The sequence below is a fragment of the Macrobrachium nipponense genome, chromosome 14 (assembly GCF_015104395.2).
Source record: "Macrobrachium nipponense isolate FS-2020 chromosome 14, ASM1510439v2, whole genome shotgun sequence".
In the NCBI taxonomy this organism is placed as follows: domain Eukaryota; kingdom Metazoa; phylum Arthropoda; class Malacostraca; order Decapoda; family Palaemonidae; genus Macrobrachium; species Macrobrachium nipponense.
The window spans coordinates 83,390,141-83,406,710 of NC_087207.1; the positions used below are offsets into that span (position 1 = coordinate 83,390,141).

General features: G+C 38.1%; 1 protein-coding gene and 1 long non-coding RNA gene across 2 annotated transcripts in view; one reads left to right on the forward strand and one right to left on the reverse strand.

Moving 5' to 3' along the window:
- Positions 1–12,338, forward strand: part of LOC135226013 (glutamate receptor ionotropic, kainate 5-like) — a 41,911-nt gene extending 29,573 nt beyond the window's left edge. The window contains exons 8-13 of the mRNA XM_064265491.1: positions 394–619; positions 2,485–2,630; positions 7,232–7,330; positions 8,601–8,767; positions 9,697–9,966; positions 12,188–12,338. Of these exons, the coding sequence (XP_064121561.1) occupies positions 394–619; positions 2,485–2,630; positions 7,232–7,330; positions 8,601–8,767; positions 9,697–9,966; positions 12,188–12,338 (1,059 nt within the window). The remainder of the gene's footprint in view (positions 1–393; positions 620–2,484; positions 2,631–7,231; positions 7,331–8,600; positions 8,768–9,696; positions 9,967–12,187) is intronic.
- LOC135226330 (uncharacterized) overlaps positions 1–16,570 on the reverse strand; it is an 82,364-nt gene that overhangs the window by 55,748 nt on the left and 10,046 nt on the right. The window lies entirely within an intron of this gene.

Below are 16,570 nucleotides of genomic sequence, written 5' to 3' on the forward strand. Positions count from 1 at the left end.
AGCAAAAAAAAAGATAAATAAATAATAATAATACATTAATGATTCAGCCTTGTGCATGTACGTCTTTTTACCATCCAATGTTATTTAGACCGTTTTCGCACAACCTGTCTTTATTACTGTTGGCTCTTCTTAAATTTACTTTGATTCTGGTGTCTTTAGATATCTTGTATTTCGCCTTTCTATCGTTACTCCCACTAAACTAACAGTTTGATCTTCGACCACTCTTTTCATTATAAAATCCTTGAGGGAAAAACAAAAAAGTTAAATGATATCCCCCACGTAACTTCCAGTAATGATAGGCAGTAGTTAGTAGTTGCAGTGAAATTTACGTAGTGAATATAGTTAATAAAGAATGATAACTACCCAAAACTATATTCTCGTTTCATGAAACAGGTTTGGGTTTTTCTTTCTGCCACAGTTCTGCTCATTGGACCAATCACATTTTTGGTCTCGCTTGTAATCAGAAAGTACCTGGAAAATGATACTGTAAAGAGTATAGAGTGGTACTCTCTCAATATGTTCCGCAGTATCGTCAATCAAGGGAACGACATTGAAACTGAATCATGGTCTTTAAGGTTCATTCTTTTCGTCTGGTTTGGCGTCTGCCTCGTATTTTCAGGTAAGTTTAATATTTCGGATACTGTACATTTCATTTGTTTCTATATTCATGGTGCGTAATATGGATTTTCTTTCCAAAAGGACAATAGTAAATAAACTAGAATTATATGCACAAATACCAGGCAAAAACTAATTAAATCTGCGGAATGGGACGATTGGGGCCATTTATTTGGGCACGAACAATATATTTTCACGGCCCTCTGAACGCCAGGAGGATTGGCTGTGGACTTTTGAGCGCTAATCACTTGGGCAAGTAAACATTTTGATCTATGAAGATTAATTCAAAATTCGTGGCAAAAGTAATAACCAATAATGTTGGTCTATTTATTGAAATTCTTAGTTATATCATACCGGTACCATTGAAATTCAAGTGGAGAATTCAAATGACCACTTGTCCGTATAGCTATATTTTATAGCCTGTGAGAAAAGGGGTTTACATTAAAAGAACCTGGTAAAACTCAAAATTACAAAATTACAAACTTTTTTAGAAAAAAATTCTGATAGGATTCCAAAGTAAAATGTTATTTTACTTCAAAAACTAGCTTGACAAAAAACTAATTTTCAAACGCTATAATTCTTACAAATATACCCTTGCTTAAAATATAAAAAATATAAGAACAACGAAGAATTATTCAAAGATTAAACTCTAAAAAGTTTTAAATCTGTAATATAACATAACTTAAAAGTATATAAAAGGGTGCTCTGTTAATCACTAAAAAACTGTAATGAGGTTATGTTTAGTTTTTCCAGAGCAGTTTTAGGCATCTCATCGATTCATTTTCATACGCTGGGGAGTTGCATGCTAAGTTCTTATTGTAATCGACGGTATTTGAACCGTTCTCTCCATTTAATGGTTAATGGTTCCAATCTCGAGAGAAAATCCAGGAGCTTGTCTTCCAACACCTCACCTGCATTGATGAAAAAAAAAATATATCTTCAGACCCTTTGAGCAAAGCCTGAAGCTCGCATGGCAATTCGTTCGACTATGGCATCCATACATAGTATTCGTGACTTTTGTTCCAAGGTATACACCAATGCTAAGGCAATCATCATTTTAGCTTTCAAACAAAAATTACTATCCTATCGGGATCTGGGCCAATGTCACACTAAAAAAATTATCGAAACACTCTTGGTTAAGGGATCTCTGATCTTTGGCGTTCTGGCAGAAAAAGTTATAAGTACAAGTCTTCATTCCCAACCAGACTATCTTAAGATGTACTACATGTCAAGCCCACGTTAAGTGCAACCTCTCTAGCTAATTCGTTTATCTTAACGCCAAAACCTCAGCTCAATTGGTTGCTCTTGCTCTGCCAAAGGTGTTGATGAGTTCATACATGTTTTTTCCTGAGTTTCTTTTATACTTCCTTGGCCATCATATGGTTGAAACAATAGTACTGTACTTACTATAGGGGATACAAAGTACGAGATACTTATAACAGCTCACCTCCAGCCAACTAGATTGTGAATGAGATACATATGCAAAGGAACTGCTATATATATTGTTGCTCTTAGCTATAAACCTACTTTATCATGTAAATGATGATTCTAGTTCCGTGCCTTCGTATGGTATACCATTGTTACAAATGCACCAATATGCACCAGGGCATGAATATAGATTACACAAATTTCAATGCAACTGACCAACAATTGAGCAACTGCATAGCAAACTTGGATCCCCCAGTATAAATTGCCTCAAAAGTCCCGTTTTTACATTGCAGTGCTTAGAACATAAATAAAGACAAATTCATTTCTATAACAAAGGCATAAATATGTATCAACGCAGAAGAGAGAGCGAATGAAAATGTATGTTACTGAGCCTAAGAATAAGCCTAGAACCATTCCCACCAGTTAGCTGTTTCTTTCCAGCTCTGTACTCGGGAGTGCTGACGGCGGTGCTGGCGGTTCCTTCCTACGAGACTCCCATCGATTCCCTGAGTGACCTTCCCAGAGCCACCAAGGATGGATTCACCATCGGCTTGTTGGGAGGCAGCAGTTATGAGGTCCTTTTTAAGGTATATGTCCCCTGTGCAAGCTGGTATTTTCAATGTATATTTTTGTTTCTTAAACTTTCTAAGAATCAACAAAATGTTTACACTAGTGAGCATAGCAATCTTTATGAACAAGGGGATAAATCGTGTGTCCCATCTGTCATATCTAACCAAGTTGTCGCCATGAAACGGATTCGGGATCGTTCTGCTACTTAAGACATTTTCTAATCCTACTTTTTTTCCCCTTTTTTTCCTCCTAATTCGTAGGACGTTTGTTTTATACATATTTTTTTTTTATTTCTTTCTTTACTTCTTCTTCTTCTTCTTCTTCCCAGCTTGTTCCCATTTTTATATGGGGTCGCGTTTCGGATGAGCCGTTTCCATCTATTTCTATCTTGTGCTTCTGCCTCATCAATTCCCTTCTCATTTAAGTCTCCTCTCACACAGTCCTTCCATCTCTTTCTTGGTCTCCCTCTTTTTCTTCTTCCTTGCACCTCCACCCCCATAGTATGTCTCCCAGCGTGGTCCTCATCTCTCCTCAACAGGTGTCCATACCATCTCAGCCTCCCCTCCTGCACTTTCTTTGATACTTCCACCACCTTAGTTGACCCCCTTATGTAGTCATTTCTGATCCTATCCACTCTTGTTACCCCAGACATCCACCTAAGCATTCTCATTTCTGCCACAGCCATCTTCTTCTGCTCTGCTTTTCTCATGCTTGCTGTTTCCGTACCATACAGCATTGCTGTTCTTACCACCGTCTTGTGAAATTTTCCTTTTAACCTAAGCGGCACTCTTTTGTCACAAAGAACTCCCGAGGCCGCTCTCCAGTTGTTCCATCCTGCCTGTACCCGATGTTTTACTTCTTCTTCCATACTTCCTCCAGCGTTAACAAAAGATCCCAAATACTTAAACTTATCAACTCTCCTTATTTGCTCTCCACCAAGCTGAATACTTTCTCTATCATCCCCCTCAGTGGTGGTACACATATATTCTGTCTTGGATCTACTTATTCTCATTCCTCTGTCCTCCAGTACTTGTCTCCATCTTTCCAATTTCACTTCCAGATCTTCCCTGCTCTCTGCACACAGAACAATATCATCCGCATACAATATGTTCCATGGTACTGTCTCCCTTACTTCCTCTATTATAACATCCATCACTATGTTAAAGATAAATGGGCTCAGAGCCGACCCCTGGTGTAATCCTACTCTCACCTCAAAACCTTCTGTCTCCCCAACACTGCTCCTCACTCTGGTAAATACATTCCGGTACATCTCTTGTATCAATCGCACATACTTCTCTGGCACCATCTTCTCCCTCAGGCTCCTCCAAACCTCTTGGTCCACTCGGGACTCGGTCATAAGCCTTTTCAAGGTCAATGAATACCATATGTAGGTCCCTTTGTCTTTCCCCGAATTTCTCCATTATTTGCCTCAGACAAAATATACCATCTGTTGTTCACCTTCCCTTCATAAATCCCATCTGCTCTTTACCTATTTGTACTTCTTCTCTCAGTCTAGCATCTATCATCCTTTCCAGTATCTCCAAAGTGTGGGACATCAATTTAATGCCCCTATAATTACCACACTCTTGGACATCGCCTTTCCCTTTAAAAATTGGGATCAATATACTCCCACGCCACTCATTTGGTATCTTTTCTTGTTCAAGGATCTTTATCATAAGATCGTAAAGTATATCCACTCCTTCATCTCCTAATGCTTTCCATGCCTCCACCGGGATCATGTCTGGTCCGGTTGCCTTCCCATTCTTCATCTTCTTCAGTGCATTTAGTACCTCTTGCCTATAAAACCTCATTACCATGCCAATGTTCATTTGCCCATCCTCTCTTATTAGTTCTATTATTTTCTTCATTTAAACAACTGTTGCCTGAAATATTCTTTCCATCTCTTCACAATGTCTTCCTCCTTTCTAAGCACTACACCCTCTTGATCCTTTATTTGTTTGATATGTGTTATATCTTTGGTGCTCTTATTTCTAGCCTTTGATAGCTTGATCATCTTCTTTAATCCTTCCTTTGTCCCCAGCTCATTATACACATCATCATACGACTTTGCTTTAGCTTGGGCTACCACCTTTTTCACCACCTTGTTTTTCTCTCTGTACCTATTTCTGTCTTCCACTGACTGTGACTCTTCCCATCTTTTCTTTGCCTCCTTCTTATCTTTTACTACTTTCTCAATGTCTTCATCCCACCACCCACTCTCCTTTTCTTCCCATATGATACCAGATGTCTCTCCTAGCAGCTCCTTTCCATGCCTTCTTATTACTGCTGCATTTCGTGCCACCATTTCTTGAACATCTTTCAATCCCTATATCAATATCCTCCAAAACCTCCTCTTAAACTCTCTCTTCTTATCCCCTTCCTTCTGTAATTCGTACCATTTAATTTTCCTTATCCCTTTAGCTTTGGTTTTTCTTTCCCTTTTCAACTTCAAGTCCATACATAGCAGCCTGTGTTGGGGGGCTACATGGTCGCCTGGAATAACTTTGCAGTTCTTGACCTCCACCAGATTTATCCTTTTATACAAGAAATAGTCTATCTGGGAGAATCTTCCCCCACTCCTATATGTTATTAGGTGTTCCCTTTTCTTCTCAAAGAATGTGTTTACTATTGCCATGTCGAATGACACAGCAAAGTCCACTACACTCTCTCCTTCTGGGTTTCTCTCCCCAATTCTATGGCCCCCATGCACCCGCCCAATCGCCTCATTTTCAGTTCCGACATGGCCATTCAAATCTGCCCCAACTATCACCCTCTCATGCTCTTCCAGTTCTTGCATTATTCCATCCATGTCTCTCCAGAAATTTCCCTTCTCTTCTTCTGTGCAACCAACTTGTGGTGCATATGCGCTTATAATATTCAGAATCTCTCCTCCATAACATATCTTCAATCTGATGATACGGTCATTCTTTCTATGCACTTCTATTACCGAGTTCTTTAGTTCACTAGACAGTACTATGCCAACTCCATTTCTACCTTGTTTATTTGCTCCACTATAATATAGCTTATATCCATCTCCCAACTCTTTAGCTTTATTTCCTTTCCACTGCGTTTCTTGCACACACACAACATCTACTTTCTTTTCTCTCATCAAGTCAGCCAATTCTCTACCTCTCCCAGTCATGGACCCAACATTTAGCTGACATACTCTGAACCCAATGTGAGCTCGCTTCTTTAGCTGCACCCGCTCCTGATGCAGTAGCCCTCGCCTTACCACAGAGTTAGGGCGATGTCTCTGTGCGTCGTTTACGGAGTACGCCCTAGCATTACCTCTTTCCATATTTCGGCTCATTCCATTTTTGGTTTTGGCACAGATTTTTACAGCCGGATGCCCTTCCTGACACCAACCCTCCCTATTTATCCGGGCTTGGGACCGGCACCCATAAGGACTTGGTTGCCCCCCCAGGTGGCTAGGTTTTATTTCTTTCTTTACTAATCCAACGAAAATAAACAATCATATTTTATCTTGTTCTTTCTTTTCTAGCATTCATCATTTTTACTATAGAATTACGTAGCATACCGGTTATTTCAATACACTTCAAGTTTTTATTAGTTTGTAATATTATTTACGGACATCAAAAAGTAAGTATCACTTTCAAAAAGGAAGATGAGAATTAAAATAAAATCATAAGGAATGACTTGTTCTGAGTTCAAATCCCATTAATACCAGCGAATGAGTATTTTCCTTTATAAAAAAAATCGTACGTAATTTTACAAAAAGTATTATCGAATGAAATTTTATTGCTATGAATAATATTAATTCTCACTAATTTCGTAGCATATTCTCTTAGTTACTATAATTATGAGTATTTAGATCTTATGATTCCAAATAAAGTTTAAAACATAAATACGTATACATGTTGATTGATCAGTTTTTTATACATACATATATACATATATATCCATGCACACACACACAAACACACACACACACACACACCACACACACACACATATATATATATATATATATATATATATATATATATATATATATATATATATATATATATATATATATATATATATATATATATATATATATATATATATATATATATATATATATATATATATATATATATATATGCTATTTCGACATATTTTCTCTCTCACGCATTTTCTATTGAAGGCAATGGAATCGTGGCAGATACTATCTTCAAGTAATCCTTAGAATCAGTCTATACTTCTTCTTTTCCTCTCTGGCAAGGTTATCATGAAAGTGAAAAATTATCCAAGATTCTTTTCTTTTACTTCTTATTCTGTAGCTAGTCGACAGACTGTTGCTCTACCCCTTTCAGCGGCATCATTAAGACTGGATGGATTACACACACACACACACACACACACACACACACACACACACACACACACACATATATATATATATATATATATATATATATATATACTATATATATATATATATATATATGTATGTATGTATGTGTGTGTGTGTGTATTAAAAAACATTACAAGACAGGAGCTTTCATCTACTTGATGAGGACTACTGTTCAAGTAGATGAAAGCTCACATCTTGTAAACATTATTAATACAGAGCTTACCTAATGTTCAATGAATGCAAATTTATATATTGCAGAGTGCAAAGGATGGCCTTTACAAGCAAACTTGGGATCTCATGGATCATAAAGATCGTTCGAAGAGCTTTGTCAGTGGAATGGACGAAGGAATGAAAAGAGTAAGTAAAGTTTTTTCCCCACTGGAACATAATCATTTTGATTCTAAATGTGAAGAAATATGTAGGACATTTTAGGCACGGTAATGGACAAGAGTACAAGTTCAGAGGTGGTCACGTACGCAGCATGGTATAATCAATTGGTTTCTCTTTTCTAAAATTAAAGAACTGCATTTAAATAAGAGCTGTGAACAAAAAGAACGTGTTGAGTATGCGTAACCTGTATGGTTGTTATCAATTCTTATTATAATTTGCTGAAATAAAAAAAAAGCTAAGAATGTCAGCACGGAAATCAACGGTTGGCTTAGTTTCCTTAATGAACGAATGGTATAAGACTAAGAATTCTTCACATACCTAAGGACATTTTGAGAAGAGCTGTGCTTCTGTGACTGATCTAGGTAAATGTGTTCTGTTCAGTGCATATGGTACCTGAAGTTAACCCTATTGCGAGGGTCGAAATGGCTAAAACAATGTCTTTAAGTGTCAAAAAGGATTCTTTTATATGCGTATACAATCACTGGCTTGTATAGCATACTGAAATTCACAATGGAAGATACATCTTTTGAATCTGACAGTAGATGTGAAATGAAACTATTAGGCATTTAATATATGAAAGCTAATGCATTTATATTACAGTAAAATGCCTAATTTTTATCAGAGAAGATTATACGTTATGGTGGAAAATGAGATAAGGAGCTCAGTTTGGTAAATTAGCATATTTAAAGATTAGTATTTAATTGTACCACCTACATTTTCAGTTTCCATTATTCCTAAAATACTTGCCAATTGCCTATAGACGTACAAAAAAATCTTGGAATTCGAATGAAGTAAAAAAAAATAATTTACTGACTTGGAGAGAGAGAGAGAGAGAGAGAGAGAGAGAGAGAGAGAAACATTGGCTTAGGTGGGAACGCTGTCAAGGGTAACCACTGGAACCATGAAGCAGTTCTGCAAAGACCGTGGGTACTAAATACCCCATGGAAGTGTTGAGCTATTGAGCCAAGTCCCATGGTTGGAGGGGCTTACAGTTCCGTCTGAACTGATATTTCTATAAATAGTGTTGGCCATGCCATTCTCTCACATCTGAGATCGTGATACTCTTGCCCATTACACCTATCCTGTTCATTATAAAAACCTTGGCAATCAGTTCACTGTTTCGTTCACTCCTATACTGTCTGGAGATAAGCGTTTTGGGTGGGGAATAATTTTCAGAATTTTTTTTTTCAGGACTAACACAAATAGAGCACTTAATCTTTCAAAAATCTATCTGCAGGTTCTTGAAAGAAAATTTGTGTTCGTTGCTGGCGAAGTTTTCATGTCATTATATTTAAGAAAGTATGGATATGGGCGGTTCTACTTTGGACGAGAGAGGTTCTTTCCCGGTTACGTTGGCTTCGCCTTTCAGATGGGATCCCCCATCACACCAGTCTTCACACATTTGTAAGTTATTTCTTTGAATCCCACACAAAAGTTATTGTAATTCTTTGTTTTAGTAGTTTCCTTTGTTGTGAAATTATGCAAGATAAATACAATCTTTCCTTACTGAGGTGAGATCCAGTTTATTTCAAAATGAAGTTGTATCTGCATCTAGTCGAATTCAATAGATTTCAGCATTAAATTTCAGCTCTTTTCTCATCTTAGCAAATATGATCAAAATCATTTCATGGCAGCTACAATACTTTAGACCAGGTCAAACTATGCATATCCAGCAAACCAAAGCTATATTCAAGGAACGACAGGGAAAGAGGTCCTATTATTCAAATGAAATTTCAATTTCTTTATGAGCATATGACCTCGTAACTGGTCATTTAGGTTAATACTGTAGCAAACAATCTGGCCTCTTAACATTGCTCACATATATCGTAATGGGTGTTTATAGCATAAGCTCTCCCCTTTGCTTCCTTCGTTTGAGGGTACGCTTGGCCAGGTCACATTTTCCTATTCTTTCATTTACTTCCTTTAGCTCTTACTCATTTATTATTGTTTGAAGGTTCGTTTTGAAACAATGTCACTACTAGGTTTCTGTAGCATCTAAACATTTTGTCCTTTGTAATAATGTCTGCTTGTTATCTTGAATATAATAATAATAATAATAATAATAATAATAATAATAATAATAATAATAATAATAATAATAATAATAATAATAATAGTGGTGCCGTAGCAGAGTGGGTTAGGTCGTCAATGGACTGGCTAAGCAACATTGGGGCTTGTCAGTCATAGGATGGTTGACCACTTTCCTCGGTGTTGATGAGTACCAAATCCCGATGGGGTAGGATCCAGCAATGGGTTAAAAAGCAAAACTCAGCAGTGATGGAAATAAATGAAGGATTAAACGACAACAACGTAAATGGAACCTCTGGCAACAGAGGAGCTTCGTCCGGCAGCCAGGTATTCAGCCCAATTGAAGGGGAAGACGGTCAGGTACTTGGATTTCGTCATGCAGCAACTGACCACCACAACGACATTAACCAACAACCAGAGATGAGCTACAGAGGAAGAAATGGACAAGCAAGAAAAGAAAATAAGGAAATATGGAGATGCTACATCAGAAGCAACCCAGCGGAGATAGGATATAGAAGAATGAGAGGAATGAGAGGAATAACACACCCAAAACAGAGCAGAGGCTGGCAGACCAAGTATGGAACATAAAGAAAAAGAGAAAGCGAGGGACTGGTAAGAGAAATAACACATGGCAGTGAATTACAAGCTGACAAACTGAGAGACGATGCCACAGAAGACAATAGGGATGATGAGGTCTCAAACAATGACACACAAAGAAACACTGACGAAGTAACAGACAGGACGGAATGGGTAGGAAAAATCAGACAATGGATGAAGCCAGATACAGAGAGAACAAAGATCCCCTCCATGAAAGCCTATAACACTAAGAAATTAAGGGATACAACAAGTGGGGTCAATGAAATAATGAGAATAATACACACCACCAGTATCACAGAAGCAAATAACTTGGTGCAGGAGCAAGATTAGTAGCAGAACTGATGGGGATACAAATACCAACACCATCAGCGTAACCAACCCAACAGAAACCAAAACAGCAACTGCCTTGGAAAAGGCATCTGAAAAAGTAAATAATGGTGATGAGATCTGACTTGAGTAAACTGAAACAAGCGATGACAAAAAAAAAAAAAGGCTAGAAGCAAGAAAACAATGGATGAACTGAATGAGAAATACAAAGAACTGGTGAGGGGAGCAAACATCGCAATAGAAGATGTAATAAGGGAATAAGGGATACCAACAGAACAAACTATTGGAACCAACCAGAAAACACTATACAGCCAACTAAGAAAGGAACACAACCACCAAGATATTCCTGAAGCCGAACCAAATAAGAGACTCTGGGAAAATGTATGAAGTAATCCGGTATCACACAACATACATGCAACATGGCTCTAGGAACTCAGGGCAGAAGAGACAGGGAGAATAAAACAAAGATTTACTGAGATCACGACAGACAATCAGACACCAATTGAATAAAATGCCCAACTGGAAATCCCCAGGGCCTGGTGAAGTCAATGGATACTTGCTCAAAAACTTCAAGGTCCTACACCCACAAATAGCAGAACAACTCCAGCATTGTATCACAAATCACCATGCGCCAAATTGGATGACCACAGGAAGAACATCCTTAGTACCGAAAGACAAGAGTAAGGGAAATATAGGCAGTAACTACAGGCCTTTCATCAGTGAAAGGCTATACAACTACCTAGAGGATGCAAACACCATCCCCCACTAGCAGAAAGCCTGCTGATGGAAGTGCAGGGGCACAAAAGACCAGCTCATAGTAGAGAAAATGGTAATTAAGAACAGTAGGAGAAAGAAAACCAACCTAAGCATGGCATTGATTGACTATACAAAATCCTTCGACATGATACCACACACATGGTTAATAGAATACACAAGATCAGGCCCTAAGAACCAGATATGTTCAAAGAACGATATATGGAAATAACATCTCTCCCACATGTAGGAAGTGCAATACAAAAAATAAGAACATAAACCACATAGCAAGCGAATGTCTGGCACTTGCACAAAACCAGTACAGAAAGAGGCATGATTCAGTGGCAAAAGCCCTTCACTGGAGCCTGAGCAAGAAACCCCTGCTACCTCGCAGTAATAAATGGTATGAGCACCAACCTGAAGGAGTGATAGAAAACAATCAGGCAAAGACCTCTGGGACTATGGTATCAGAACAGATAGGGTGATACATGCAAATAGACCAGGCATGACGTTGATTGACAAAATCAAGAAGAGGGCATTACTCATTGATGTCGCAATACCATGGGACACCAGAGTTGAAAAAGAGAAAGGGAAAAATGGATACATATCAAGACCTGAAAATTTAAATAAGATGTACATGGGATATGCCAGTGGAAATTGTACCCATAATCATAGGAACACTAGGCATGATCCCAAGATTCCTGGAAAAGAATCTGGAAAAACTAGAGGCTGAAGTAGCCCCAAGACTCATGCAGAAGTGTGTGATCCTAGAAACGGTACACATAGTAAGAAAAGTGATGGACTCCTAATAAGGCAGGATGCAACCTGGAACCCCACACTATAAATACCACCCAGTTGAATTGAAGGAGTGTGATATACCAATGGGTTGATTAAGCAATATTAGGGCTGGTCAGTCGTTGGATGGGTGACTGCTCTCCTCAGCGTTAATTCCTTGGGAATGGATCTTTACCATAATTTCTTCACTCTACTCAGCTGTAAAATGAGTACCTATTATTGATGGGGTAGGGTCCAGCTATGGGTTAAAAAGCAAGACTCATCAATGTTGGAAAGAAATGAAAGATTAAACGACAATGACGTAAATGGAACCTCTGGCAACAGAGTAGCTTCGTCTGGCAGCCAGGTATTCAGCCCAATTGAAGGGGAAGATGGTCATGTACTTGGAGGTCGTCATGCAGCAACTGACCACCACAACGACAGTAACCAACAACCAGAGACTCTCGCTACAGAAGTAAACCAGAGGAAGAAATGAACAAGAGAAGAAAATAAGGAAATATGGAGATGCTATATCAAAAGCAACCAGATGGGGAAAGGGTATAGAAGAAGGTTGGTCAACATCTGGAATGAGAGGAGTAACACCCCTCAAGCAGAGGCTGGCGGACCAAGTAAGGAACATAAAGAAAAAGAACTGGCACTCCCCAACAGAAAGAGAATAACTTGAAAGAGAAATGACACACAACATCGAATTACAAGAAGACGAACTTAGAGATGATGCCACAAAAGACGACAGGGATGATGAGGTATCAAACAATGACACACGAAGAAACACCGACGAAGTAACAGACAAGACGGAATGGATAGAAAAGATCAGACATTGGATGGAGCCAGATACAAAGAGAACAAAGATCTCCATGAAAGCCTCCTACACCAAGAAATTAAGGAAGAAAACAAGTGAGGTCAATAAAATAATGGGAATAATACACACCACCAGTATCACAGAAATAAATAACTTGGCATATGCAGGAGCAAGATTAGTAACAGAAGTGATGAGGATACAAACACCAACACCACCAGCACAGCCACCAGAGCAGAAACCAAAACAGCAACTGCCTTGGAAAAGGCGCCTGGAAAAGCAAATCATGGTGATGAGATCTGACTTGAGTGAACTGAAAGAGATGGCAGAAAAAAAGCTAAAAAGCAAGGAAACAAGGGAGGAACTAAACAAGAAATACAAAGTACAGGAGAGGGGACTAAACAACACAATAGAAGATGTAAAACAGAGGCTTAAGGCCAAAGCACATATGATCCAACGGTACCTGAACAGGAATAAGGGATACCAACAGAACAAACTATTCGGAACCAACTAGCAAAAACTATACAGCCAACTAAGAGGGGAAGACAACCACCAAGAAATTCTTGAAGCCGAACCAAGTAAGAGGCTCTGCAATAAACATGCAACATGGCTCCAGGAAGTTAAGGCAGAAGAAACAGGGGTAATAAAACAAAGATTCACAGAGATAACGACAGACACAGTCAGGCACTAACTAAAGAAAATACCAAACAAGAAAGTCCCAGTTCATGATGAAGTCCATGGATACTGCTCAAAAACTTCAAGGCTCTACACCCAAGAATAGCAAAACAACTCCAGCATTGTATCACAAATCACCATGCGCCTAAACAGATGACCACAGGAAGAACATCCTTAGTACAAAAAGACAAGAGTAAAGAAATTATAGCCAGTAACTACAGGCCTATCACCTGACTATTAATAATGTGGAAGTTACGAACAGGTATCATCAGTGAAAGGCTATACAACTAACTAGAGGATATAAACACCATTCCCCAACAACAGAAAGGCTGCAGAAGGAAGTGTAGGGGCACAAAAGACCAGCTTCTGATAGACAAAATGGTAATGAATAACAGTAAGAGAAGGAAAACCAACCTAAGCATTACATAGATAGACTATAAGAAAACCTTTGACAAGATACCACACACATGGCTAATAGAATGCCAGAAAATATATGGGACAGAGGAAAACACCATCAGATTCCTCAAAAATACAATACACAACTGGAATACAATAGTTACAAGCTATGGAATAAGACTAGCAGAGGTTAATATCAGGAGAGGGATCTTCTAGGGCGACTCACTGTCACCACTACTCTTCGTAGTAGCCATGATTCCCATGACAAAAGTACTGCAGAAGATGGATATTGGGTACTAACTCAAGAAAAGAGGCAACAGAATTAACCATCTGATGTTCGTGCACGACATCAAACTGTATGGTAAGAGCATCAAGGAAATAGATACCCTAATCCAGACTGTAAGGATTGTATCTGGGGACATCAGGATAGAGTTTGGAATAGAAAAATATGCCTTAGTCAACATACAAAAGAGCAAAGTAACAAGGACTGAAGGGATAAAGCTACTAAATGGGAACAATATCAAACACATAGATGAGATGGGAACAAAATACCTGGGAATAATGGAAGGAGGGGATATAAAACATCAAGAGATGAAGGACACAATCAGGAAAGAATATATGCAGAGACTCATATATGATAAAAGCCATAAACACATGGGCAGTATCAGTAATCAGATACAGTGCAGGAACAGTGGAATGGGCGAAGGCAGAACTCCGAAACATAAACCAGAAAACGATGAAACATATGACAATACACAAAGCACTACACCCAAGAGCAAATACTGGCAGACTATACATAACACAAAAGGAAGGAGGGAGGGGACTGCTAAGCATAGGAGACTGTCCCAACATCAAGAACAGAGCACTGGGGCAATATCTGAAAACCAGTGAAGACGAGTGGCTCAAGCGTGCATGGGAAGGAGGACTGATAAAAGTAGATGAAGACTCAGAAATATACAGAGACAGGAGAATGACAAACAGAACAGAGGAATGACACAGCAAACCAATGCACGGACAATTCATGAGACAGACTAAAGAACTAGCCAGTGATGACATATGGCAATGGTTACAGAGGGGAAAGCTCAAGAAGGAAACTGAAGAAATTATAACAGCGACACAAGATCAGGCCCTAAGGACCAAATATGTTTAAAGAACGATAGATGGAAATAACATCTCTCCCATATGTAGGAAATGCATTATGAAAAATGAAACCGTAAACCGTATAGCAAGCGAATGACCGGCACTTGTACAGAACCAGTACAGAAAGAGGCATGATTCAGTGGCAAAAACCCTCCACTGGAGCCTATACAAGAAACACCAGCTACCTGGAAGTAATAAGTGGTACGAACACCAACCTGAAGGCTTGATAGAAAAAGATCAGGCAAAGATCTTCTTGGACTATAGTATCAGAACAGATAGGGTAATACGTGCAAATAGACCAGAAGTGACGTTGATTGACATAATCAAGTAGAAATTATCGCTCATTGATGTCGCAATACCATGGTACACCAGAGTTGAAGAGAAAGAAAGGGAAAAAATGGAGAAGTATCAAGACCTGAAAATAGAAATAAAAAAGAAATGGGATATGCCAGTGGAAATTGTACCCATTATAATAGGAACACTAGGCACAATCCCAAGATCCCTGGACAGGAATCTGGAAAAACTAGAGGCTGAAGTAGCTCCAGGACTCATGCAGAAGTGTGGGATCCTAGAAACGTCTCTCATAGTAAGAAAAGTAACGGACTCCTAAGTAGGCAGGATGCAACTTGGAACCCCACACTATAAATATCACCCAGTCGAATTGGAGGACTGTGATAGCCCAAATAATAATAATAATAATAATAATAATAATAATAATAATAATAATAATTAATTAATATTATTAATTATTATTATTATTATTATTATTATTATTATTATTATTATTATTATTATTATTATTATTATTATTATTATTATTAACATATATTTTCCACTCATGAACTTCTCTTATATAAAAACAATGATTCATTCTTCACCAAGTTGCACATCCTACAACTTCATTCCAAACCTCCAGCTTTACAGCATATTACACGATTATCTGTAATTGATTTGCGTATATTTCATAAGCTTTCATTAATTGTCTTCTTATGGTTTCTCCGCCATACCTTTAGCAATGCCTTTGTAAATTATAAATTTGATGATCCTCCAGTGATTATATACAATATGTTTTCCAAAACCTTCGGTGGAAACACTTCCTATATTCAAGTCTTTAGTAACAACAGTCTGTATATTTTCTAAACCTTTAGTGATAGTTCTTCTCTATAAATGCCCTTAACCTGCATTAATGCCTTCTATAAATGCCTTCGGCTTTTAAGCAATAACTTTATGTGTATGCTGTGGCTAGTCAGTAATAGATTTCTGTAAGTTATATTCGTAATGATCAGGGATCAGTTGCCTTGATGCATATTCTCCAACGTTTCCAACAAAGGCATCTTCTTCCATTTAATCCTCCATTCTACTCATGTCCCTCTACCTCCAATAGGTTCCACTAAAGTCACCTTCCCCCGCCTCCTCATTCACTTATAGCTTTTAATGTCTTCCTAAACCATCGGCAGCAAATTTCTAAACATCTCTAAACTTGCTGTAATGTATGTATTGTTTTTAGTTCCACCAATACTTTCTATATGTTATCAAGCCTTCATGAGTAGTTTTATATAAATTTCATTGCACGAACTTTCTAAATATTACTATTTGAGAAAAGAATGGTTTCATGCTCTTTAAACAGGATTTTTATCTTTGTCGAAATTGTGTCTAAACTTATGTCATTTTTAAACTGAATAAATTTTTTACAGCATACT